The sequence below is a fragment of the Chrysemys picta genome, chromosome 22 (assembly GCF_011386835.1).
Source record: "Chrysemys picta bellii isolate R12L10 chromosome 22, ASM1138683v2, whole genome shotgun sequence".
NCBI lineage: Eukaryota > Metazoa > Chordata > Testudines > Emydidae > Chrysemys > Chrysemys picta.
The window spans coordinates 16,501,545-16,527,123 of NC_088812.1; the positions used below are offsets into that span (position 1 = coordinate 16,501,545).

Sequence of the window (25,579 nt, forward strand, 5' to 3'; positions counted from 1 at the left end):
CAGTCAACTGGGTGTCTGGCAGACCAGATGAGTTATGGGACTGTCCCAGGAACGAAGGGGGGGCAGTCCCTGGCATGTAGAAAAGATGGCAGCTGCCAACATTTAGTGCAGAAAAATGGGTGCACAGCGTAACAGACTGAGATGGAAGCTCTAAAACCTTTGGGTAGAAAGTTCCAGCTCTCCTGCTGTCCCTGTGTTCTTTTCATTCAGGGAAAGCTAGTGTCTGCTTGGACATCGGGTTCATACTTGATTTGGCTATTTGAGGTCTCGTGTGTTGTGTGAACTGTGTCTATAAATGTGTTCTTTCTCTTCCTTTTCAGTCCCCTTGAGTTTGTCATCAGCATCAGTGATGTGAGCAGTCTGGAAATGGGTAAGTGTGTGTGCATTTCTGCTAAACCGTGTTAGAGAGGGTGCGCTGTCTCTAGGTGTGTACAGGACCAAACTCAATAGGGTATCTGAGTGCTGCCTTGACACACCCGGCCTCTGCAATTCTGTGTGTTTTGCCTGGGCCTTATATCTGTGTAACATCATGTAAAAGAAACTTGCAGCTAAAATGTTCTTTCATTTTTACTGAAGAAGCAAAATGCATAGTAAGCTGAATCTCATTTCCAGGCACTTCTGCTGCCTCTAGCTTTTGGTATGAACCAGGAGCAGGCTCGATATGAAGGATCTAGCACTTTCAGACCCGTGTTTGTTTATTCCTCATGCTGTTTACCTTGTATTGAAGGATCAATATCAATTCTGTGCTGTAGCAAACTTGAGAGGGAAAAAAAGGGCCAGATTCTGCTATCAGTTACATTAGTATAAATTGGGAGTAAGTGTACTGAAATCGGTGGTATAAGAGGATATAAACGAGAGGAGAATCATGCCCATAAATGTAACATAAGGATATTAAAACCCTGGGATAGTGCAAGATCAGAACTAAATGTCTTTAATCAGTGAGGCTTCCATTGCTTCATGTGTGAGACTGTTCCAGTCAGTAGATTGCTTGCTGCTAAGAAGGTTTCCAGATAACCTAAATTTTCTGTCCCTTAATTTCCCCTAGTTATAGCCCCATGTATCATCCTAAATAATTCCTCTTCCTTCTTGGCGTTTACATCCTTTAATTAATATTAGTATTTCAGTAGTGCCTAGAGGCCCCAACAAAGTTTAGGACCCCATTGTTCTAGACACCAGACAAACACATGATCATTTCTATTGCGATTGTAAACTCTTTAGGGCAGAGAATCAGCTTTTACGAGCAAAGGGTAGGGGGGAATACAAAGGCACAGATTTGGGCAAGATCACACGGCCGGGCAGTGGCAGAGCCAGGAATAGAACCCCCCCATTGTCCTGATTCCCAATTCAGTGCCCTACCGACTAGATCAGGCTGCTTCTCATACTCTGGCATGTAGATGGTTCTTACCTATCTAACAATTTTATCATCTGCTGGTGAAAATTACATAAGAGCTGGGTAGTTTTTTTAATTATTATTTTATCATCATTATAAAACTTTTATTGGCTTCTTTACTGTCTTTGTATCATTTATGAAGGAGGGATGAATGATCTCTGAGGATTAGAAGCAAAAAAGAAGGATACAAAACATATTTGGGTGTTTCCATGACATGGGGGGATGTTTTCTAGGTAGAGGTAAAAGGACTATGCCTTTGTTTTGGGGTTACTGTTTCTCCTTGCTTTTTGCAATATGTTCCGATGCTTTTACTAAACCATTCATTGGCATTAGCTGGACAGAAACTCTTTTAAAGTGAGATTTCATGGAAATGCCTGCTTCATTGGAGAGCCCTTTGTGAGAATTGACTACAGAGCTGTGTTTTCTCAGATGAGATTGCTGATCCTGTGAGGATGGAAGCTGGTGATGCAACGTTGGCTAATCATAACTCGATATTCAAGGCCTTTCCTCTACAACAGACTGCTATTCCAGGGGAACAGCTTTCACTGTCTGGTGACAAGGTTTGGGATCATTTCTCTTTACTCATTTACAACTTCACATCCGCCAATTCGAGTTGCTGAAGTGCATCATTTTGACTTAATATTTCTGTTGGTCAGACTTATTTTTAATCTTCTGAAGAGCCAGTTTCAAAACGAAATCCCTTCTTCAAACTCTTTTCTGCTGTGATGCGTACAAGACATTTGACAGTAATTAGGCAACTTATGTGCTGTGACAACAGCTGCTGTTCATGTTGACTGTTTTTTTTCTCATTTTATGTCCTTGTGCTCTCCCTGTCTATACATCCATCCACTTGTGGGCTCTTGTCTCACATTCACATTGTAAACTCATTGTGGCAGGGGCTGTCTTTTTGTTGTGTTTCTGCACAGTGGGCCCTGATCTGTGACTGGGGTCCTACCACAATATAAATGTTAATAGAGTGATGCAGAATAGTCTTTGAATTCTAAAATCTTGCACATTTGAAATGGCAACCTTTTTAGTATTTGTTTTACAGTAGCATCTGAGGCCTGAGCTGTATTTTGCTGAGCACTCTTGGAAAATATAAAAAAAAAAAATCTCTTGCACCAAAGAGTGTATAGTCTGTGTTTACTGATCAGTGTAGAAAGCCACACTTGCATGTGCGCGCGCACACACACACATATTAATATATCATGTGAAAGCTACACGTACAATCTGTGGAAGCTACACATGTCTATGGATACACACAAATATATATTTTGTGGATGCTCCTCCCTTGTATGTGTGTATACACTCTCACATATATCTTATGGAAGCTACACAAAATTGCATACACTTACTTCTGAGACAACCGTGCGCTTGCAAGATAGTTATGAACATTTACCAGCTTAGGTACGAAATCTGGTTGCCTGCCTCATACTGTGGTGATGATAAACGTAATATTTTACTGGCATCTCAAAAAATAAAATAAAATTCACCCCAGAAGGGTAGAATTTTGCAAGGCTGCTGGTAGTGGATAATGCCATCTCGAAAATTTGCCATGTTGTCAGAAAAGTGTTGACATACTATTGCAACTCATCCTATGATCGCACTGTAACTTGCAGAAGGTATTAGAGTAGTGTAGCTTTATTGGTCATGCCCCAGTGTCAGTTTTCTTTAAATAATAACCTTAACAGTTAATAATTTTGATTCTCTTTTTGTGTAGTTTTTACCAATCAAGTTTGGCAGTTTGGAGAGATCTTTTACATGCTCCACGGGAAGTGCATCATGCAGTCCAAGTTACTACTCAGGTAAAACATGCTTACTTGGAGTCAGTTCAGTTACACAGCAAGTGTCTTCCGAAGTGCTCAGAAATTATAGCATTGCATTAAAACACTTTAGCTCAGGTTAAGCTGGACTTCCTGCTTTGTCACTCATAACATTTTCTCAAATATTGTCTTAGGCTGGGATTTCCAAAGGGAGTTAGGGCCAGGTTCCTTTGAATATCCCATTTTCTCACCCCAGGACTGAATTTTATGTTTTTGGAAAGTTAGAATAACATCTTTACAGCCTTTTGGGTTGTGCAAGTTTGTTTGTTTGTTCTTTGAGGGGGGCATGGGGAGTGTGGATATTTCTAAATGCATCCTTAAGGCCCTGATCCTGGAAGCTGTTCCATGTGGTTGGATTCTTACACATGTAGACAGTCCCACTGAAGTCAAGTTATACCTGAGGCCCTTTAGTGTTTAATGCTGTATAGTTGGAGCTGAGCATGTGGGCTCTTTATTTATTGTTTAATATTTCTCTCCTGGCAGAAATTCCATCCTCTGAGAGTTACCGGGTGTCGGGAGAATTGAGAACGTTTGGACCAAGTGCCAACGGACAGGGGAGGGGTTTGGTACCCACCCTGGGTTCTATGTTACAGAAACCTAGAGTGAGTCGAAACTTGTATCTCGACACTCGCAAAACTCCAAGGTGGGTATGGTTCTGCTCCATCTTTAACACTCTTCCACAGGGTCCTCATTAGAAACCAGTCATTTAAATTGTGTGTTGTGGAGTTTTTACTGCCCCCTCTCTGACATCCAAACAGCATGACATCTTTTAAAAGCCTTCGATAAACAATCCCAAATCTTTCAATAACTTAACAAAGTTCAATATAGCATTGAATGAGTGATGATTTGGTGTCTAATGTGACTCTGCTTTTGCATCCTCATAGATGCCAAGGTCCTCCTGGGCTCTAGCTGTTATTTTGCATACATGGTAGATATATCTGAAAATCTTATCACCGCAGCGGTATAATTTGTCATCTTCAGAAAGTTGGCATAAAACATAGCCTTTTGGGGGGAGGGGCCCATCACAGAGATCCTTAAGCTCCCACTCAGAGAATAGCTGGAGAAACATTCTCCACAACCACGCTATGGTCATTTTTTGCCATTCCATAGTCACTTGGCAGCCAATCGGGGGAAAAGGCGGGAGCAGGGTGTGTATGTGGGGGGAGTGAGAGACTCAGAAGGGAACAGGTTTAAGCCAACTTTAAGTGCGTTTAAAAATTCCTTTTTAGACCTTACCTGAACACACAAGTTGTGGCACTTTCACTATGCCAATCTAGTTAAAACAGTACAACCCCCTTTAGAATGGAGGTATTTATGCCAGTATAAAGCTGCCTTAAGCCAGTATATCTTATTCCCATATAGGGCAGCTTTATACTGGTATACATATGTCCATGCTAGGGGTTGTACTGGTATAATTATATTGGTTTAAAAAAGCACATCCCTAACAAAGTTATACCAGTACAAAAAATTAGTACAGTGAACAGATGGGAATTCATATAGAGTAGCTATTGTAACTATATCTGCATTGCAAAGTGAGTTCATGAATTACTCTCTGGAGCCTGAGATGAGAGAAATGGAAAAAAATATGACTAGGTGAGAATAAGACCAGTGAAGCAGCTGTTAATTCTGCTTCTCTGACCAATAAATAAATATAAAATATATGGAGATATACCTATCTCATAGAACTGGAAGGGACCCTGAAAGTTCAAGTCCAGCCCCCTGCCTTCACTAGCAGGACCAAGTACTGATTTTGCCCCAGATCCCTAAGTGGCCCCCTCAAGGGTTGAACTCACAACCCTGGGTTTAGTAGGCCAATGCTCAAACCAATGAGCTCCCCCCCAGTGGAGACACTGATAGATGGAAGTTTTCATTGACTGCTCAGTGAAAGGTAAGTTTCAATCTCAGGGATGCTGGGACTCCAGTGAATACCCAGAAACTAGACACACAGCATTCAACTTGTTGCTCCCTTTTGGATCTGTGTGAAATATCCTTCTCTGCAATAAAAAGAAAATACGCATAGCAACCGCACCTTGAAAATGATCGTGTGTGGTGAGCACCCGGATAAGAATGGAAAAAAACTGATACGCTACAAACCAGGTTAGGTGGTAATAAATTAGAGCTTTGCAGTAAGTATCTATAGAAACTGATACTAAAGATACAGGGCCAGATGCTCAGCTAGCGTAAATCATTGTAGCTCTGTTGGCTTTAGTGGAGCTGTGACCTCTTATGCCAGCTGAGGATCTGGCCTATTCTCTCTTGAAATATCTGACTTCTTAATATAAAATCGTTGCCATCTCAAGTTAAGATCTCATCCATCTTAACTTTCAAAATTGTGCTTTAATCAGGATCATTGTGCCATCTGGGGGCCAGACTTTTGAACGTACATAAGTGTAAATTCAGCTTAAAGGGGTGTGTGTGTGTGTGTTCCTGTTAATTTTAGATTGTTTTTAATTTCAAACAAAATGCCAGTTTCTGACTGATCCCCCTTTAAAGAAGATGGCCTAATATTTTTTTAAAAAATCATTAAAAGTTCTAAGGGTTTTCCTGCATCCCTGCTGATGGTCACAAGGATCTTTTGGGTGGGCCTGGGATCAACACTCCCAAATGGAGGCCAGCCCTCTCGTCCCCCTCTATGTGCACATGCCAGTGGCAGCAGTGAAATGCGGACTCTGCACATCTAAACACCTTCCCAGGTCCTTGGAGAGAAGAGTGGAGAATCCAGTTTCCTGCTGTGTCCCGAGGCTCTCCTTGCTCCCTGATCTACCTGGGGGGAGAGTTTCTGTTGTATTCTTGCTCCATACAGGAATCCAGAGAGAGAATAAAAGGGTTGCTCCAGCCCTGCACAGCCCTGCATCAGTCTCCTTTTTTCCCCTGGCTCTTTGATGGGGTGTCTGGGAAAACGTTTACATGTCTGTGATTGTAATGCTTATGTTGTAGACTGACATTCTGTCCTCTTTCCACAGTGGAACGTCAAATAGTTTTGTCGGGAAGTCAAACCATCATTGTCACGTATCTGCATATGAAAAAACATTTCCAATCAAGCCCGTTACAAGTCCCTCATGCCGTCGCAGCCTGCTAAGCCCCAAGAAAACCCAGAGGAGATTCGTCAGCACTGCAGAAGAGGTAAGAACAAGCAGGGGAGACTTAAGTTTGAATGCAAGATCTTCCATTGGATAGGACTGTATGCTGCTGTCTGGGATGTTCAGGTGCTGCTTTCTTCCTGAACTCCAACCCGGACCCCTTTCAAAATCCTGCTGCAACTGGAGTGGGCCGGATGGGGGCAACTTCCCCTTGAAATCTCAGCAGGGGGGAAATGACGAGAGAACCTCAGGAGACCTGATTCAGCCTTGTGAGATGTGAAGAACTTGAGCAAGGGTTCCTGTGCACTTTGAAGACTAGAGTCAACGTTCCCCTTTATAGATGGAGTAGTGCCTGCTTCTGATGTACTTTCAATTTCCATTAGGCAAAAGTTCGGACTGCAGCCTTGCTCCTGTGGAGTTGGCAAGCTCTGCAATCAGTCTAGCCCTGGTAGCTCTCTGATCCAGTGGAGCTTAAGTTCTGTATGTTCCCGAGACCACTGGTGGGCGGGTGTCTGCTCTAGCAGAGTGTATATAATCCACAGTGTCTGTCTCTGCTCCTGCTCGCTTGCTATTATTGATAGTGTTTGTATTTGTTAAGTCTGACTTAAGTCTTAGGGCAGTGGTGAAGTGTCGGGTTATTTCTCTGCAGACAGTTCGAGAGGAAGAGCGAGAGATCTACAGGCAGCTGCTTCAGATGGTCACAGGAAAACAGTTCTCAACATCCAAGCCGGCCTCGCTTTTCCCCCTCCACCTGTGAGTATATGAAATACCCTCCCCAAGTGAGAGTCAGTACCATGGTGCCAATTCTTCTTCTCTGGGAGCTTTAATCTTCTGTTTGTGTGTAGGCCCAGATGTTTGAGTTCCAGTAAAAACGTAGTGAAAGAAACCCCATGCAAGAATGCAAAACCATTTGAAACGTACAGCCTCACTCCAGTCAGCCAGTCAGCTAGTGTTCTGGGAACACAGGAGCAGCCATCACACAAGCCACCACCGTACCCTGTATCCAGTTATCCCTCAAATGTTACTTTTGAGTCCGATAATACCACCACTCAGCATCAGCAAGATAATCTACCAGCATCCAACGCCCAGCCTGAAGGTAAAAATACACTGCGATCAACTAAATGTATAGGTCAGAGATTGCCTTTTTGTTCTGTATTTTTTCCCCCACAGCGCCAAGCACAATGGGGCCCTGGCCCTGGCCTGTGACTGGGGCTCTTAGGTGCTACTGCAATACATGTAACAAATAATGGTTTGAGTAACATTTTAAACCAATGCTCGTTGCTCGCTTTCATCCCAAGTTTTGCTTGCAGTTCACAGACAGATTTCAATCTAATTTATTCCCCTAGTGGGAGAGGAGGGGTAAATCCTGATTTGCTGTCCTCGTAGTGGTTTTGCTGAATTGTAGGAGCAGCAGATGTTTGAAGACAGGTTAAATTGCTTCCTTGTTCAAAATGCCTAAAAGGTCGATGGCAACATAAGCGTAGCATTGTGGTCGTTGGTAGAAATTGCTATAGTGAAGGTCACAAGTAGATTCCATTTCCAACCCAAAAGATGTATGTTTCAGATGGCTATTCAAAAATGAGCATATAATGGAAAGTATTTGACAGCCAGTTTTAATTGGCACTGCCTACCGCCTAATCATATATTTGCCCTTCTGTGGCACTCTTAATCCATGGGACTCAAAGCATGTTGCAAACAATAATACATGTTGCATCTTCTCTCCTGAGAGATGGGCTATAAGTCGGGAAGTGCAGGAAAAGAGAGAGAAATTGAGGAGTTCTATCACCATCCTATTCCCTGACCTATTTGTTAAATTTTAAAGCCTGAGGAATTGATAATAAATAGGGGGTTACAAAATTGCATTGTCCTTGGCATGTATCAAAATCACAGGTCCCAAATGTGGTAGTTTCAATACAAATGTATCTAGAGAACCTGCTAAATAACAAACCTCTTCCAGGTTCATTCCAAATACTCTGTGTATCCGGTCAGTTTAAACACACAGCAGCAGCTATTGCATCGAATACGGCAGTACAATACAGCAAACATACAATTTACTTCTTTCTTTCCCTTCCTGCTGCTTATCTTATTTCCCATTGTCCTTCTAGTCTCCTCTGTTCTATTCTCTCCTCTTTCAAGCCATTCATACTTCCTCTGCCTGTTACAATTTTATGTATTATTTTAGATTATTTTCATGGTTTGAGACAGTGTTAGTTTTCAGCACTAATATCTTCTAGGGTAACATGAATGATTTTGTAATCTTTTATTTCTATAATCTAAAATCTAATGTACCTTGAAAGCTGAGCTTTCAAAGGAACCTAAGGGAATTAGGCATCCAAATCGGGCATCTGCTTCCCTTAGATTCCTTTGAACATCCCAGTCTGAAGTTTAAAATGAAGATCAGAATTTTGAATCCAGACTGAAATCCTGTTTTAAGTATGGAAATGGGCATAAGGGACAGAAATTTGCATAGGGAGTATAGTAAAAACTAGCCAGGGTTTGATGAATATTCTTTCTTTTGCTCTGGGTAGGATCAGACTCGGTCATTGTGCTCAAGGTAAAAGATTCCAGAACTCCGGCTCCAAGGTAAGTTTGTAAAATGGCACATATAAAAAGGGTGGTAATTACTCTCCAACTATCTTCCTGCCTCTGGTTAATTGGCTGTTTTCTTTGCTCTGTCCCTGCCAACTTGCTCAGATTCTGCACTTTGATTATCTTTTCCATAAGACTAGGTTAGTCATCTATTCTGATCACCACCATGTTGCAGGGTACCTCCCTCCACTGCTTCCACTGACATCTAGCATGTCCCTGAGTCTGCAGTGATGGAGCCTGGGGCACCTCCCTTCCGAGTTTGAATACTGTTTCCTAAAATCTAGACTAAACATTTCTCTGCTTAGCTCAGGCCATTGTTCCTTATGTCATTATCTGCTGCGATTGTGAATAATTCCCTTCAATGGAAACCTTTCCTGGAAGCTATTTCTAGACTGTGGCATTGTCTCTGTGAGGCTGCACTTGAATTTACATGAATTAAATCTCCCACATTCTCTCCTTCGTGTCTGATGCACTTATCCTTGTATCATCTTTGTCACCTATTTTAATTTCCCCTAGTCTCTCTTTTCACTTCTTAAATTGATGTATATGGGACTGGGAGGACCATTCCAGGCGGCACAATTCTAGTGATGTGCCGAGCAGTACTATCGCCTGCCTAGTTATACAAGCAATTTCCCTACATATACATCTCTAAATAGCATTGTCTGTCTTCGTAATGGCACCGCACTGTGACCTTTTTAGTTTTCTCTCCCACTGTTTTTTTTTCCCCCCCTGTAGGCTTGATATTTTCCATGTAACTGACTTCCCCCTATTTCCCACATCTTGTATCATCGCTGGTATCCTGGCAGAAAGTTAAATGTAGAAATGGTTTCTATGCAGTGTAGAAAATCTGACCCTTAAGATTCTGTGCTTAAGCTTTTATAAAGTGCTTAGCAATCCCCATTGGAAAATCAAGGCCAGGGCTACTCTTAAAAGTTTTGCGGCATAATTAAACTAGCAAACCCCTCCTAGTAGAGTGACAGCTGTACTGGGGTAAAAGTGCTTTTGCTGATATAGTTTATGCCAGCTCCCTGAACTGGCAAAGGCACTCTGAGGTTGGTGTAGGTTTATCTACACTAGGACGTACATAGCTATATTGGTAAAAAATCACATCTCTAACTGACATAACTATGCTTGTCTGACTTTTAAGTGTATTACTGTTGTTATCATTTTTACTACAGATTGCAACTAAAAGGCCCAATAATTTTGGCTAATGCTATATTAAGCTTTCATTTGATGGTGAAGGTTACTTTGATGCTGAAGTTACTTTTAAAATAAACTAGGGGGAAAATATTTGTCCGCTGAGAAATAATTCAGGTTTCTGTGTATTCCTGTTTCTGTTGATACTTCTGTTCTCATGTTGATTGATCGTGTTCTCATGTTGAACTTTCTTTCCTCTCATGACTGGGCTGATATGCATGTAATTGACTTGAACCTTAACTTTAAAGGTGGTTTTAAATTTTTCACTTTTCATCCAAGGGGTCATGGCATTCTCAGATTGCAGTTGTTTGTTATGTGAGCAATTAAAAGAGTTTTCTACTGTCCATGTAGAGGCAATATTCACGTTTTGTCTTGTTTTTTCCCCCTCTTTTAGCCTCCCTTTCTTCCAGGCAGAATTGTGGATCAAAGAATTGTAAGTCCTTCACATTTTGATTTTTTCCGTTTGCTTTGGTTTGTTTTTATTCAGAAGGTCAACAAATGACCTAACAGCTCTAAGATCTAGACCAGTTTTACAAGGTATGTAGGCACCTAAAGATGCAGATAGGTACCTAATGGGATTTGCAAAAACACCTGTCTGCATCTTTAGCTACCTAAATAACTTTGTATATCTGGCCCCCCCTCTGTCCAGATGGCTAAATTCTCATCCAGCCCCTTATCTGATGTCTTGACTATTGCAATCTTGCCTCCCTTCAGTCTATTCAGAATCTTGCCCTCTTCCTAGCTTTAATCATCTCTCTTCTGTCATAGAATCCATCCCCCGGCTCTATCTTTCACACGTTCCATACAAGCTTCTTGACCTTCGCCTTAAGGTGCTTTGCAGTTTAGCTCCTCCCAGCCTATCAGATCTATCACAGCATTGACAGCTACCTTTCTACCAGCTTTTTCTACCTGTTCGTCTGCTTTTCCCTCAAGCACCTCTGAGCTTTCTCCCATGTCATCCCCTTAAGCATGGTACAAACTTTTCCCAGTACTTATCCTCCTTCAGCTCCGTGCATAAGGTTCACTTCCTCTGTGATGCGTACAGAACGTTTCCAGCTTATAACAGGGAAGCAGGTGACAAACTACATTGTGCATGCGGACTGACTTCAATGGGAACACTCACATACTGTAAAGTCAAGCACGTGTTGAAGTACTTTGCTGGATCAGGGCCAGAGGTCTTGGCACTTTGCAGGATTAAGCCATGTATTAAGTGCTGTATTGACACTGATTCCCAACGCTTTGCTTGGCTCTGGGCCATGCTATGGGTCTCTTCCTGCTAGAGACACCTGATTCATCCCATTTTTGCCTTGAAAAACAAAACAAAACTACCACTGCTCCCTCTCTGGAAGTTCTTGGGCTGTAGTGAGACAGGTGGGCTGGGAGAGGACACAGCTGTCTTTCTGAGAGATGCTGAGATAGAAACTTCTTCTTGTTTGCCACCTGCCTGAAATCTGCACTGTGGAGCTTCCCAGTGTTCTGTGCTGGTGGAAACAGGCACAAGCAAGTAACAGAAGGTGAAAAATTCTCAGTATTTCAGGTACTTGGTATCCATAATCCCTTTGCTGATGCCAGAATATGAACGGTTTACGGCACCCAAGTAAACGTGAATGGCAGATAATACAAAGTCTGTTCAGTAGTTCCAGAGCTGTGCACAGTGAATTTGTTAATGCAGACAAGAAGCTAACCCAGTGGCTGTAGATACTTTAATATGATCTGTTTTCCATTTTTTGGTCCTCTTTAACACCTGAAACAAACATGCTGTTTGTACCAATGTCTTTGTTTTCCAGAACCAGCGTCTATGATTCCCGAGCCCGCGAGAGATTGCGTCAAATAGAGGAGCAGAAAGCTTTGGCATTGCAACTGCAGAGCCAGGTAAAACATTTGGGCATGTCTAGCACTGAGCATTGGGGTTTAAAGCTGCCTTCCAGTTGCTCCAGATAGTTGGTGGCTTAAAATATATAGAGTTGGAAGTAGCGTGAGCCAGTGGATATGCTGCTGGACTGGGGATCACAAATAAATGTCTGCTAACTAAAGGGGATTGCACATTAAAATGTAAATCAGAAGGGGTCATGAGGAAACAAACAAACAAAAAAATCCTTCCACCTCCCTAAAGTTTAATCTCACCTTTTTCCTTTTTGAGGCCATTGTTGTCTAGGGCAAACACTACCATCTCTCTCTAGCCCCTGCCTGCCGCCAGCTGGCATTACTGGATCTATGTTGCTCCCTCACTAGCCCAGGCAGAGGGCTTATTTGAATCTAGGTCTCCACAGCCAAAGGCTTAAGGGCGTGAACCAAAGCTCTTCTCTCATTGACTGTAATGGTTTTGGGATTAGGGCCTTCAGTGCACGGACTCACCCACTACATTGCTCCTTTTGACTTTTTACCAGAAGCTGTAGCTCTAAAATGAGTCCCTCCGTCCAAGTCACTGGTTGGGAGTTGGGCGCCTGACACTCAGAAGGTGCTACAAAAACCCTCGGCTGTTATGCTGAGCTAAAGATCTCTCTTTCAGAGATTGCAGGAGCAGGAACACTTGATACAGGACCCAGTGGATTTGAATCTTCGAGTGCCTCTTGAGAAGGAGATCCCAGTCACAGTTCTCCCAGAAGAGAAAGAGAATGCTAAATCATCTGATAACGAAGAGGAATTCCCTGAAATCACAGAGGTAGATCTGCATAGGATATTAACACTTGAGGCTATTAGCATGTCTTGGAGAAGCACTCTGTGTGGCAGATGTTGATCTTGAAATTGATTCAAAATACCATGGGGAGGAAGGGAAAATGGTACACTAAGAGCTGTTCATTAAGTAAAGCAAGGCGGGGTGTCTTTCTAAAAGATATGCTATAGCTCATATGGGAGTTACAGACTTGAGGCAGGCCTTGATGGATGAGGTTCTCTGGCCTGTGTGATGCAGAAGGTCAGACTCCTTTCTGGCCCTAAAATCCGTGAATCCCAATGAAGCCAAAGAACAGAGAGGCTTCCACATGGACAGTCTCTGCCCAGTATTATTCCTACTGCCATTGCTTCAAGACAGTTTTGTATTGTTCCAGTGGGATTAACTACCAGATACCCAAATCCTCATTGTGCTTCTGCAGTGTCACTGTCACATCATTCAGAGATGTCTGGTGGCCTGTTCTTAACTTGGGCCTTGACTCCACATAGTTTTTTGTGCCAGATTCCTGAGCTCAGCATTTCAGGATCTTTTTGCTTGTTGGAGTTGTCATAGGACCAAGCCTTTCCCTTTCGCCTTTGGAAAGGGAAATCTCTTTACTAGTTTAGATAGCTAGAGTTTATGGGACTGGAATATCAGACGCTCCTTTTGTGTTCTCTGTAGGAAATGGAGAAGGAAATCAAGAGCGTATTCCGCAGTGGAAACCAGGATGAGATCCTGAGTGAAGCTTTTCGGTTAACGATAACCCGGAAAGACATTCAGACCCTGAACAACCTGAACTGGCTTAACGATGAGGTAACTCCTTCACCAACGCGACTGCGGGTTCCTTACTTCTAAAAGTGAAAAGATTCTGGGGGAAGCAGTAGCTACTCGGCACTAACTCTTACTGCACACTGAGTGCCCTTAGCTAAGCTGTCTGAGTGCACTTTTAGTGCACGCTAATTGCGTCCACATGGAGAGTTCGTGCAGAATAGCTGAGACGCTTTAAATTCACACCGTAGTTTACTGCATACAGTAGTAAGTAGAGTCGAGTGCATAATTGACTTTTCGGTTTAGTGGCCCCCCAAAAAATGTTTGGATCCAATGAAACTTCAAATGTCAATTCCAATCAACATTTCTGATTCCCCCCCCCCCCCCCCCCTTCAGTATTGGCTGGAAAAAAAATCCACCAAATTTGACCCAAATTTGAAACTAGTTTCTGTGGTCCAAAAAATTCATTTTTCAGCAACTTACTATTCAATAATTTTTTTTTTTTTTGCCCTGCTCTAGTAGTAAGTTAAAGTGAGTAAACTTGTCACCGTTCCTTCCCCCCCCCCCCACCCCCTTTCTTCTCTAAGGCTACTGGGGAAGGAGTGGGATGATGGTGGATAATCTGAATGGGGCAGTGTTTTGCTCTTTTGCTATATTTTAACTTAAGCGATAGTTGTCCATAGTGCAGAATGGGTACCTATAGCTACACTCTAGGAACTCTGAAGAAATAACTACTACTTAGTGTGTAGGGCCAAAATTTCAAAATCCAAGTAATTAAAATTAATTTCTGAAATACATTTTTAGAAATATTCTTTTGCTCAGAGAACTCACTTTTTCATGTGCATGCAAAGTAATTATTGTAAAGTGACCAGCAGTATAACACTGACACACATGGATGCTTTTCCCTCCCAGATAATTAATTTCTACATGAATTTGCTGATGGAGCGAAGCAAAGAGAAGGGGTTGCCGACAGTTCATGCGTTTAATACCTTCTTTTTTACTAAATTAAAAACTGCTGGGTACCAAGCAGTGAAACGGTGGACAAAAAAAGTAGATGTTTTCTCTGTGGATGTTCTCTTGGTGCCTATTCATCTTGGAGTCCATTGGTGCCTAGCCGTGAGTATTAATTTGTTTAATGTTGTATTAAAAAGAATGACTAGCCGGAACAGATGCAACATGAATTCGTTTATGTTCAAGCTGAAAACTTCCCCATCTCTTTTGTGGTTTGTGCACCAGGCAGATATGCACTGAGAAATTCACATTCATGGCTAAAGAGCAGGACTTCTATGGAGGGCCACAAAATATGTGTAATTTTTAAAGCGTGATTCTAACCTAAAAAGTGGCTCTGTAAAAATGAGATGACCTCATTTTTGTCTTGCTGGGATTCATATCAGATTTGCTAATTTTTTGAATAAAGAGATTTCGCCCCATCGATCCCACAAACTCATCCTACGCTCTGACAGCCAGTCAAGGTTTTTCACTCTGATTCATGATTACCAGTAATAAAGGGTTCTGTGGGCCAAATTAAGCCCTCTGCTGTACCTGCACAACTCAGTGGTCCCTCCGAGACACCTTTTTCCTGGGAAAGAGGAAGTCACTTGGTTTACTGTATTATTAACAAGTCTTTCTCTTTATGTAGGTTATAGACTTCAGGAAGAAAACCATCACCTATTACGATTCCATGGGTGGAATAAACAATGAAGCCTGCAAGATACTGTTGTGAGTAGCCGCTCTGTATTTGAGTGTCACTGTTTTTGTTTAAGTGTTACAAATATTCCTATTCCTTACTAAATGATGAAGTGTAACACGAGAAATTTAAGATTCCGAGAATAGATGGAACGCCGTGCTCTTGGCCACAGCTAATAGCTGAACATCCAGAAGCAGCTAAGGATACGGCTCCCGCCATGTTTTTGGTCAATGTCACACCCTCTTAGCTGAGGGAGCAGGTGTTACCACCATTTCTTCCAGTTGTTTCCCCACTGTGTAACTTCTGTTTTATGTGGGGTGGGCCTAACCTCGCTAACTCTCATCCCAAAACCCAGCCTCTACTTGACACTGGCTTCTGCCACATCTGGGCCTAAGGAAATAAACACACGGAGTTGTGACATCTGTATACTGAAGACATTGTAGCCCACTGCCTCGCTATCTTCTCTAAGAACCACTCGTGTTGAACAGAAAGGTGATGAAATAGAACTATGTGGGTGCACCACATAAGAGGTCCATCAGGGTATGCAAACTATTGCACAGTGCTATTCTCTATGTCCAGGGAATGGAACCACTGGCCCAATCCTCGTATAGGCCTGTCAGGTGCAGTCTTTTAATAGCCTTCCTTAGGGACATCCTTGTGGTTACAAGTTCATCAGAGACTCAGCTCCAAACAAGCACACTCATAACGTGTTCAGTTGCTTTTTATACACTTCAGAGGTCTTTGAAGAGGAGTTTCCAGGAGCTGGTAGTATGCAAAGGATCTCTCTTCTCTGTGGTATATCTTCAAAAGGTTGGCTTTGGAGTGGGAAAATTTGTATTCTCACCTCAAGATATTTCCCGCAGAAGTCCACTTCTCATGTATTGTTCCAAAAAGACCTTTAGATTTCCTCATGCCTTTCAGAGATTAATGCAATCTTGTCTTTCTGCTGCAGAAGTTCTGTAAAATCACACAATAGTACATAAACATTTGCATTTGTAATACAATGACCTCCAAAAACTCTAATTCAATAAGGTTTAATTTAATTCAATAAACTTAATCTTAACTCCATTAAGTTTGCTCTGGATATTACAGGACATTGTCAATCCATCACAATCTTCTCTACAAGAAAGAAAGCAGGACTGGTTTTCAGATCAAAGAGATGGATTCTGGTCAAGAATCCAACATCTGCCTTTTTGAGAGATGGCACCTGTTGATATCTCCTCCAGGAAGGAACCTGGTGTTTCCCTTCTGGATTTTGCAAACCTAGTGCCCATGTCCTTATCTTGGCCTGTCCGTGGCAAATACCTTGGGTAACGTAGCTCCTCCATTACAGACTGACACATTCCTCCCGCTTTCCCTCCACCTCCCAAAAAACACAAACGTATCACTCTCCCAAGAGGATCATTAAGACATAGAGAATGGTGACCTAGGTGGTGGGTGGTTTGTCTCATGCTGAGCACCAGAGCTCCTGATGAAAGTCTGTGCATGTCATTTATGTCCCTGATGAAGCTCAAGGCATGAACATGCCTTAGCTACTGTTACCAACCTGGATCGGGACTAAGATATTTTCTCTCTCTGACTCATGCTGAAAATCAGGTCCTGCCTTCATGCCCGTGAGCATGACTCTAGGATATGTGTGGAGCCTTCAGTGTGAACATGCTTGCCTAAAAGTCTGGAGAGTTGAAAGGAGTATCTGAAGTATTGCGAAATCAAGAAAAGAAAAGAAACAAAACCATCCCAAGTAGCCCCTGCAGTTTCCCAAACCGAGAAGCTGGTTCGTTAGAGCAGGGGTACAAATGCAGCAGTGTACAAAATGGGCAAAACTTTCAAAGGTTTCCAAGTCCTATTTTCAGAAGTCATTGAGGTGCAGAGGTCCCCAAGTCTCATTTAAAATCAGCGGGACTTAGACTCAAGCGACTTTTGAAAATAGGACTCAGGCTCCTATGTCACTTAAAAAGAACAGGAGTACTTGTGGCATCTTAGAGACTAACTATGTCACTTAAAGTATTTCTTATTCTAGGGTTAAATTGGTCTGGTAGCTAAATCTCTCTTTAGAGTCACAGCACACTCAAGTGATGTGTTCCGGTATTGCAGGGGATGTGTTCTGTGCTTTTTCTGAAACCCTTTTTGGTTTCTCTCTGTTTGCACTGAGCGAGTCATATTTAGAATTGGAACAGTCGGCAATAATCTAAATTAATATAAATGAAATATGGACGTGAAATATAAATGCCTAGGTAGGAATCGCTTTCAATATAATATTGATTATATTTAGTACCTTTCATCCCTTAAGATCTCCAAGTGCTCTCTGAGTTCCATATACCAGAATCACTTCACTCCCTACAAAAATAGCTCCATGGCTTCTCTTCCATTTCTAAGCAGCTAAGCTGAGAGATTCATAGATTCCAAGGCCAGAAGAGACCATTTAGTCTGACTTCCTGGATAGCACAGGCCAGAGAACTTCCCCAAAATAACTCCTAGAGCCGACCTGGTAGCAAAACAGCCAGTCTTCATTTAAAAACTGTCATTGATGAAAAATCCACCATGACCCTGGTAAATTGTTCCAATGATTTGATTAATCTCACGGTGAAAAATGTACACCTTATTTCCAGTGTGAATGAGACAAATCTGTGAGAGGAAGAATTATGAGAAAAATGTAAAACCTCTGAAAATGGGCTTAGAATACAGTGGTCTCAGACTTAACTGCTGTTGCTATAGCAAGAAGTCACCAACATCTGGTAAATAACGCTACAACTGAGATGTGATCAAATAACTCAGGAGATGCTGCCTAGTAGTGCATTTAGGGTTTTGGGCTGAGGACCCAGCTCTTTAGATCACTAGCTAACAAAACTGTTAAGCTACAGCATAGTGGCCTTGGATTTTGGCCTATTGGCTAATGGGATAGGTGGGATTTGAGATAGAGACCCAAGATTTCAGCCTGTTGGCTAACAGCACAGTTGGAATCGACAGTAGCAACCTGCAATTACAGCTCATTCTTGCCCGTGCCATAATTGCTTTTCCCTTTGTTTCCTTTTAGGAGGCTTTTTTGGTTGAATGCACTGGGAGGATCACACCGGGAAGAGGGGACGGAGGTCCTATTCATGGTTAGTGACCCTTTCATGCTTTCAATCTTTAGAGCTTCCTGAAGGTGGTGAGTTTTTAAATGATTTTTAGCCCCATTTTACTGATGGGGATGATTTTCAGGCATAGAGCGGTTCGGTGATTTGCTGAAGGTCACATGGCTAGGAATGAATAATGGTTCCCCAGCTTTCTATAGCTGGGTGAATGTTATGGTAGTTGTGCTCTACGCTGCTATTTGGGGGCCTGGAGTATGTGAATGTCATGGTAGCTGTGCATTAGACCTTGCAAGTGAGGTAGGGTTGGGCCTGGTCAGTATTTGGATGGTGATCTTCCAAGAAGGTGATGCTGGTTATTCAGTTGTTTTTTTGATTGTATCCCTCTTCATAAATCCAGTGCCTGGTAGCAAAGTGCCCTGTGCTATACTAGGAGATTCTGTGTTTTGACTCAGGGCTTGTACACGCTACCTCTTATGTCGGCATAACTGATGTCACTCAGGTGTGTGAATAAGCCACACCCTGAGCCACGTAAGTTGCACAGGTATGCACAGTGCTGTGTCGGTGGGAGAGCTTCTCTCACCAACATAGCTACTGCCTCTCGCGGAAGCGGTTATGATGCTACCAGGAGAGCTCTCTCCTATCAGCATAGAGTGTCTTCACCAGACACACTACAGCGGCGCAGCTGCATCGGTAGCACTTCTCATATAGACTAGCCCCCAGGTATAAAACTAAGGTCCTAACCTCTTATGGTCATTACAAATCTCAGTATCATTTTCTCAAGAATAGGAGTGTTAAAGGGACGACTTAAAAATCATACTTATTAAATCTTTTTATCTATGGTTACAAGTCTCACCTAAGAATGCCCAGAACTTGAAAGATAAGAGGGGAACGTTTTCCCTGGTTTTTCTGTTTTTTTTTTTTTTTTTTTTAACTCTATGCATGTAGCAGCAAATTTGTCATCGATTTCAATGTTTTACCTGCAGAATCAGTCAGTTTCTTCTGTTTGTGAAGATCTTGGAGGGAAAAATATTTTGAACTTTAGATTATAAATCCACAGAATTTTTTGGGGGGGGGAAGGGGGGATTTAGGACCTGAAGACTCTTAGCTGTACTATTTTTTAAAAAACCTGACTATATCAATTTGATTTATCCCTTTTAATCCCAATGTCCTGACCAAATGCAACCTGGAAAAATTAAATTTCTGCCTCCATAAATTTCCTCATGCAGTTTCAACTGGAGAGATGCATCTTCTTTCCCCCCCCCTAAAAACTTGTTTTGGGTTGTTGCTTTTGCACAATTGTTGCCATGTTAATGTTTATTGTGGCTACATTCATGTGGTGCCTTGAGTGGTCCTTATATGTGCAGACTCTAAATCCCCAAGGGATACTTCTGAAAAACAGCATGAGAGATGGTCGCTGTTCATGATATGTATGTTGCTGTTAATTCCCGTGCTGTTCTAGGAACCATGACGTAGAATGTCCTGGCCTTTGTGCATTTACCCTCTCAACCCCAGCATTGCAGTAATATGGTTTCCAATGACTCTAGATTAGATTACATGAGCCGCCGAATCTAGTTCTTCACTAGAGCTAATAGGCTGTTTTACACCTCTGCTGCATTCCCTTTACCCGCTACCCCTTGATCCTGCTCTTGGCTCCCCAGGCCTGCCCAGAGTCTCATGGTTCACCCACGTAGATCCAGTTGCAGAACTGAGGTCTCATTCTGAAATACATTCCAGTTGAGCTTGCATGGTGCAGTCTCTATAAATCTGCTATGTATTGTTCTGAGTGCTGTTCTCTTTAGAGTGTGTGCAGATCAGCATTCTCTTTGGTTATGCCATTGGTTTACTAGGCATTGAATTTACATGTGCAGACTGGTAGGATTTCTTCTTTTAAAAAAGAAATCCCGAGAGTGTTTGTATAGTGCAATGAAAGATAGAAAGCACCAAAGAATAAGAGACAGGCAAGTTCTTGTTTTCCCTAGATCCTGACCTTTTCCCCCAGCACCATAGGATTGGGCTGCACCTATCTACCAGTATATACCACGGGCAGCTCAGACTTCTGCACGGGGGCTCTGCCACACCTCCAAACAGTCTCTCACAAGATTCTCTTCCTCAGGCCAGCTGTACAGGGTGGGGGCTCAACTCTCCCTGCTTCCCGTTTACAGACTTTTTTTGTGAGTTTGGGGCTAGTTGTGAGCGATTTGCCTCCCCCCACCCACCCAACCTCTTTCCTTCTCTGCGGCCAAAACTTGGAGAGTTTAAAGACTATCCAACAAGAGAAGGCTCTTCTCCAGAACTGCACCACCTTCCAACCTCCTCTCATGTATTTGACACCATCCTTTCCTCACAGCCTGGATAAGTAAGCCAGCCGGAATAAGCGAAAAGTGAGGAGACCCCTACTTAGAAGCCATTGTAGAGATTGCAGTCAGCCAGGAGACCCTTGCTTAGCCAATGAAAGGGCTTGGAGTCTGGATAGCTTATTGAGGCTTCTCCATCTCCCCCCATGCCAGCAGACACTGGTAGAAAATATATTGCTTGGAACAATCTAATTCCAGCTAATATGCAGGGAGCTGGACTGCCCCCACCAGACCCTGTTTGCATCCAGCAAAATGCAGACTGCCTTTTCTCCAAGGAAACAGGCCAGAGATCACCAGGAATGGACACGTTGGTGAAGGAAGGATGGACTAGCTCCCACTCTTCATTCAGGGCTGTTCCAAGTTATCTACCTGCTGTCAGTTTAGCTACTCTGCTTTCATATTCAGTGCCCATCTTGTGTAGATTGTTCTGTTAGAAGGTTAAGTGACTTTCTGCCACAGAATTTGCCATCATTTCAGCATGTAGATTCCAGTTTCTTGTAACTCCTTGAAGAAATACTTCTGGCACAGTGGTCATGTTTTGGGACTGCCCCAGGTCTTGTTCTTTCCACAGACGATCCTGGAAATCGGGGATAGACAACCTGACTGTTCTTATCTCTAGGAAGCTGATGCCCTGGAGTCTCTCTGACCTTGACTACATTCGCCATGGAGGGAGGAGCCCCATCTATGCTGCTTGTCTTGAGGCTGATGTCCATTGGCAGGATTTGCCAATGGGGATTGCAAAGGAAGAATTCTGCTATCTGCTTTTCTTTTTCCTCTAGCCAGGGGACAGTATTACTGGATGGCTTCCTCACCTTCCTTTATGTTGAGACTGTTTCCAGGCATCTAAGAGGAATCCTTGAAGCTCTTGTAGGTGCAGCCTTGCCCATGAGGTTATCTCTGTACAAGAGAGAAGGTATGGTGGGTGGATGGTGGAGCTCTGCTCCTCCACACCTGTAGGATTATGGGGAATTGACCCCTGCTCTTATGGACTTCTTTACAGGGTGGCCTTGAGCTGGGCCTCAAGCATTGCACCTCCTGTCTTGCCATGTGTCATCAGCTCTGGCTCAGGCATGTCTGCAGCGGATCACTTTTCCTTGGGCTGGCACCTCTGTCCAAACTGACAACCAAGCCCATGTTTCTTACCTGGGATCTTCCCACTGTGCTATTGGCTTCTGTGTCCCATCCATTCAAGCCCATGATATTTAATTTCTTATTTCCTTTCTATGCTTCCTGATCAAAACCACCACGGCAAGAAGAATCCCTGAAATTTCTGCTTTGAGAAGATGCAAGCCCTATGGGACCTTCCGGCGGGACAGCATTTTTCTTTAGAGTTCAGAGTCCTTTGTAACCAAGTTTTAAGTCTGCATTCGCTACCTTACAGGAAACTAGTTGGTCTGTCCAAGGTAGCTGAAAGGAAAAGCCTGGCATGTGCTAGACAGCAGAAGAGCAGTGAAAATTTACCTTAGGAGAACCGAACAGCTGAGGGGAAATATCATTTGTTCATCACTGTTCAGCCTTAACGCCTGGGCTTGGTGGAGCATTGGAATCCTCCTACGCCAGGCAGAGCTCTGCATCACCACGGCTTGCACAGCTTCCAATAAACCGATTCCAGAATGGATTGGAGCCCCATCAACCCGCCCCAGCATCCTGATCAGAAAGTGCCTTAGCTACTACTGAGGAGACCAACCTGCAAAGCTGGCCCCTGGTCATCCGTCAGCACCTGCAGCAGCCTCTTTCAGCCGGAAGGTGCTCCCAGGAGCAGTCCCAAAATACTAATCTTTAGGGAAGGGGGAAATTACATTCTTTGAACGTTCTTCTCTCTTCCTGCCCTGCCAGTGTTTCCATACTGCTAGTTGCACTCCACTTGCTTGGGTCTGGGGATGAGGTCAAGGTCCAGAACTGAAAATCTGATTTCCCTTTTTAGGAGTGACCTCGCCCCCAGTCCACCCAACCAAGATTAGTTCTTCAGGTGATTTTTGCGATGGCCTCTTTGGAGTCCATGCCTATGGCCTGCATAAGAGGTTTATAATAAATCTACTGATAAGACATTTTGGGTTTCAATGCAGTGTGGAAGCACTTGCCTGGAGAGGGATTGTTTTGAGGTGTGGCCTTCAAAAGAGAGGTCTGAGTTGTCTCTGGAAGAGAGGCACAGCCCAAATGTCTGACTGGGGCAGAGGTCCTTTCTGGAATAGAAATAACTAAGCAACGGATTTTCTGTTATTTCACTGGTACCACACTTGCCTTTTTCCAGTCCTCAGGCACCTGCCCTGATCTCAGTGATTGCTCAGAAGTGAGGGCCACCTTGTGAATAAATTCACGAGCCTATTTCTTGGCAACCCTAGGCTGCACTTCATCTGGGCTTGCTCTCTTGAATTGATTGTTTTCCTATTTTCCTTTACATTTTGTATCATCAAGATAGAAGTCTCCAAGGAATTTCCCTGCAGTCAGATTGGCAGGGACCTGGGGGGTTGCATACTTCAAAGCATGGGGCATGGTTTACATGAGATCATCTGGGTATATCTCACCTAATCAATTCTTGCCATTGCAGGGGCCTTGGGCATCGATGGCACCTCAGTCTCTCCTAGTCTCTGTATGTGGTACACAGCTTAGTCTCCTGAGGACTGAAATGCTTTGGTCTATCTAAAGACTTTGGGTTCAATGTAGGAGTATTTGGGTGAAAATTAATAGCCTGTGATATACAGAAGGTCAGGATAGTTGATCTGATGGTCCCTTTGGTCCTTAAACTCTGAAAATATTATTTCTCATGTTGTAGACAGATTCTATAGAGCAGTTTTATAGCTTGGCCTCTCTAGACTTCTATATAGGAGTTGTCCTGACTTAGTAATGCATCTACTTCATTGCTAGTATTCCTTTCCTCCTGATGGATTTATAAAAGCCCTGTCTGTTCCCCTTTGGCTAGCAGTAGCTCATTCTGCTGCCCTGATCCCCTTGCTGCTTTAGCTAGTATAGCTGGTATGTTCTTGTTGGATTCTCTCCTCTTTTTTCTGGCGCAAACTCATTTTTTCCTGCACATCTTTGGAGTTCCTTTGGCTACTTCTTGTTTTTTTGTATTCTCTTGATGGCTTTTGTGGTCTGCTGCACCTTAATTTTGGTGTTTTCAGATGTCCCATTTTCCCACTGCTGGACTGAGTGTGATTTGCTTAATTCCCAAAAGATGCTTCCTTGAAATCGAATATCCTTGAGACGTTGCATTGCACAAAGCCCTCCCGCCCCACCCCTCCCCTCCCGGCATTACTATGTTGCATTCAAATAACTCACGGCCACTAGTTCTAAGCTTTCCTATTACACACACACGCTGTCGGTCCCTCCATATTGGTAAAAAAAAAAATCAAACGTTATATCCATGACAGAATGGAACCCTGGGTGAAGAGGTCTGGAAAAAAGATTGCAGAGTGTTAGACCCGACGGTAGCAAGTTACATCGTGTCCTTCAAAGTTTAGTGTCCAAGCTACTATTTAACATCTACATACATGCAACAACTTGCTGTTGTCCACATTCACTGAGGATAGCAAGTTAAAGTGGGCGGAGGAGATGATGAGTGAGGACAGCAAAATGTGAGAGGCAACAATCTACAGGAAGCTCTAGATACCGGAGAAGTGAATTCAGTCTCCAAACCTAAAGCTCATTTTGCAGGAGCCTTTCCCTTTGGCTCTTCCGTATCGTGAGTCACCCCTTGATTAATCAGGAGATTTCTGCTGACGGTTTTGTGGCTTTGACTGGATATTTTGGGGATGAGTTTCAGAGCTCTGCTCAGTCCTCCTTTAGATTGCCCAGAACTTTAAAATTCTGTGTTAAAAAGGCGAGAACTGCCAAGGGGGAGCGAGGAAAATATTACATTTCCAAAGCCCAGTTCTCAGAATTAATTGGAGATGGAAGTTTTAGATTCACTGTGAATTAAAAACGATTGGTTTTTTTGTTTGTTGGTTGTTTCCCTCTCTAAGCACATTCTCTGTCCCCTGTTTCCTGCAGGCAATACTTAAAACAGGAAAGTCTTGACAAAAAACGGAAAGAATTTGATGCGAACAACTGGTCGTTGCTCAGCAAGAAGAGTCAGGTACGTTGGTCTCGTGCAGCTCGAGCCCATGGTAGGGGACCGAGAGAGCTGCACAAATTGTATTGTGGCCTAATCATTCCCCATTGGTAATCTCTCACCGTCACCTGACGGTCGTGCCTGGGAAAGCCGCTTTTCTCCAAGATGAATCAGCAGCAGCCCCAAGGGGATTTGCTCTCCGTGCATAGCGCTTCCATCCCACCAGGGAAGAAGGATGGTCGTGTGGTTAAGGCAGTGGAATGGGAGTTAGAAGGACCCAGGTTCTGTTCCTGGTTCTGCTACAGCCTTTTTATGTGGCCTAAAGCAAGTCCCTGCTCTCTCGGCCTCCATTCCCCATCAGTAAAATGAGGCTAATCCTCCTCGCTTCTCTACAGGGGTGTTGTAAAGACAAGTTCATGAATGACTGAGGTCCTCAGACATTAGGGTGCCTAGATAGGCACGACTACCTGGAGTCCATGATGCACCATCAGTCTCCTCTTTTCAGTTGCTTCCCAGAGTGGGTCGCTCCACACTTTGGGTTTTTTTTTTTCATCCCCATTTGACCAGGCTTCTATTGGCCCATCTGTTTCGAAGCTTCGTTTTGCCCCAACTCCCTAAATCTCAAGTCCATGGGGACACCCTGGGGTTTTCTTACCTGCTTCAATGCTCATGGCGCTTTATCTGTGGAGCGTTTGCTAAAGTTAAGGGGAGGTTTTGGTCTCGTCGAAATATAGAGGCTCAGGGCTTGTTTTTATTGTTGAAGGAAATCCCTCAACAAATGAACGGCAGCGACTGTGGAATGTTTGCCTGCAAATATGCCGACTGCATTACCAAAGACAGACCGATCAATTTCACCCAGGTAAGCTGGGCACTGACATGTTGGTGTCACGCTGCGGGACTAACGCAGGATCCCATT

The 25,579-nt window shown here is 43.3% G+C and overlaps 1 protein-coding gene across 8 annotated transcripts in view; it reads left to right on the forward strand.

The window, feature by feature from the left end:
• Positions 1-25,579, forward strand: part of SENP1 (SUMO specific peptidase 1) — a 30,667-nt gene that overhangs the window by 2,083 nt on the left and 3,005 nt on the right. For 2 of the 8 annotated variants that reach the window (XR_010594396.1, XR_010594395.1), the window contains exons 2-18: positions 321-370; positions 1,820-1,950; positions 3,111-3,195; positions 3,697-3,856; positions 6,177-6,336; positions 6,943-7,046; positions 7,139-7,389; positions 8,822-8,876; positions 10,474-10,512; positions 11,867-11,951; positions 12,589-12,741; positions 13,411-13,542; positions 14,410-14,613; positions 15,137-15,216; positions 18,219-18,285; positions 24,603-24,687; positions 25,427-25,522. Coding sequence is in view for 4 of the 8 variants with exons in the window: in XM_008169536.4 (XP_008167758.2) it covers positions 321-370; positions 1,820-1,950; positions 3,111-3,195; positions 3,697-3,856; positions 6,177-6,336; positions 6,943-7,046; positions 7,139-7,389; positions 8,822-8,876; positions 10,474-10,512; positions 11,867-11,951; positions 12,589-12,741; positions 13,411-13,542; positions 14,410-14,613; positions 15,137-15,216; positions 24,603-24,687; positions 25,427-25,522 (1,870 nt within the window). In the remaining 4 variants the exon portion in view is untranslated. Of the gene's footprint in view, positions 1-320; positions 371-1,819; positions 1,951-3,110; positions 3,196-3,696; positions 3,857-6,176; positions 6,337-6,942; positions 7,047-7,138; positions 7,390-8,821; positions 8,877-10,473; positions 10,513-11,866; positions 11,952-12,588; positions 12,742-13,410; positions 13,543-14,409; positions 14,614-15,136; positions 15,217-15,539; positions 16,911-18,218; positions 18,286-24,602; positions 24,769-25,426; positions 25,523-25,579 lie in introns of those variants that run through there. The other 6 variants (XR_010594397.1, XR_006172619.2, XM_065575970.1 and 3 more) reach the window with 4 other exon arrangements.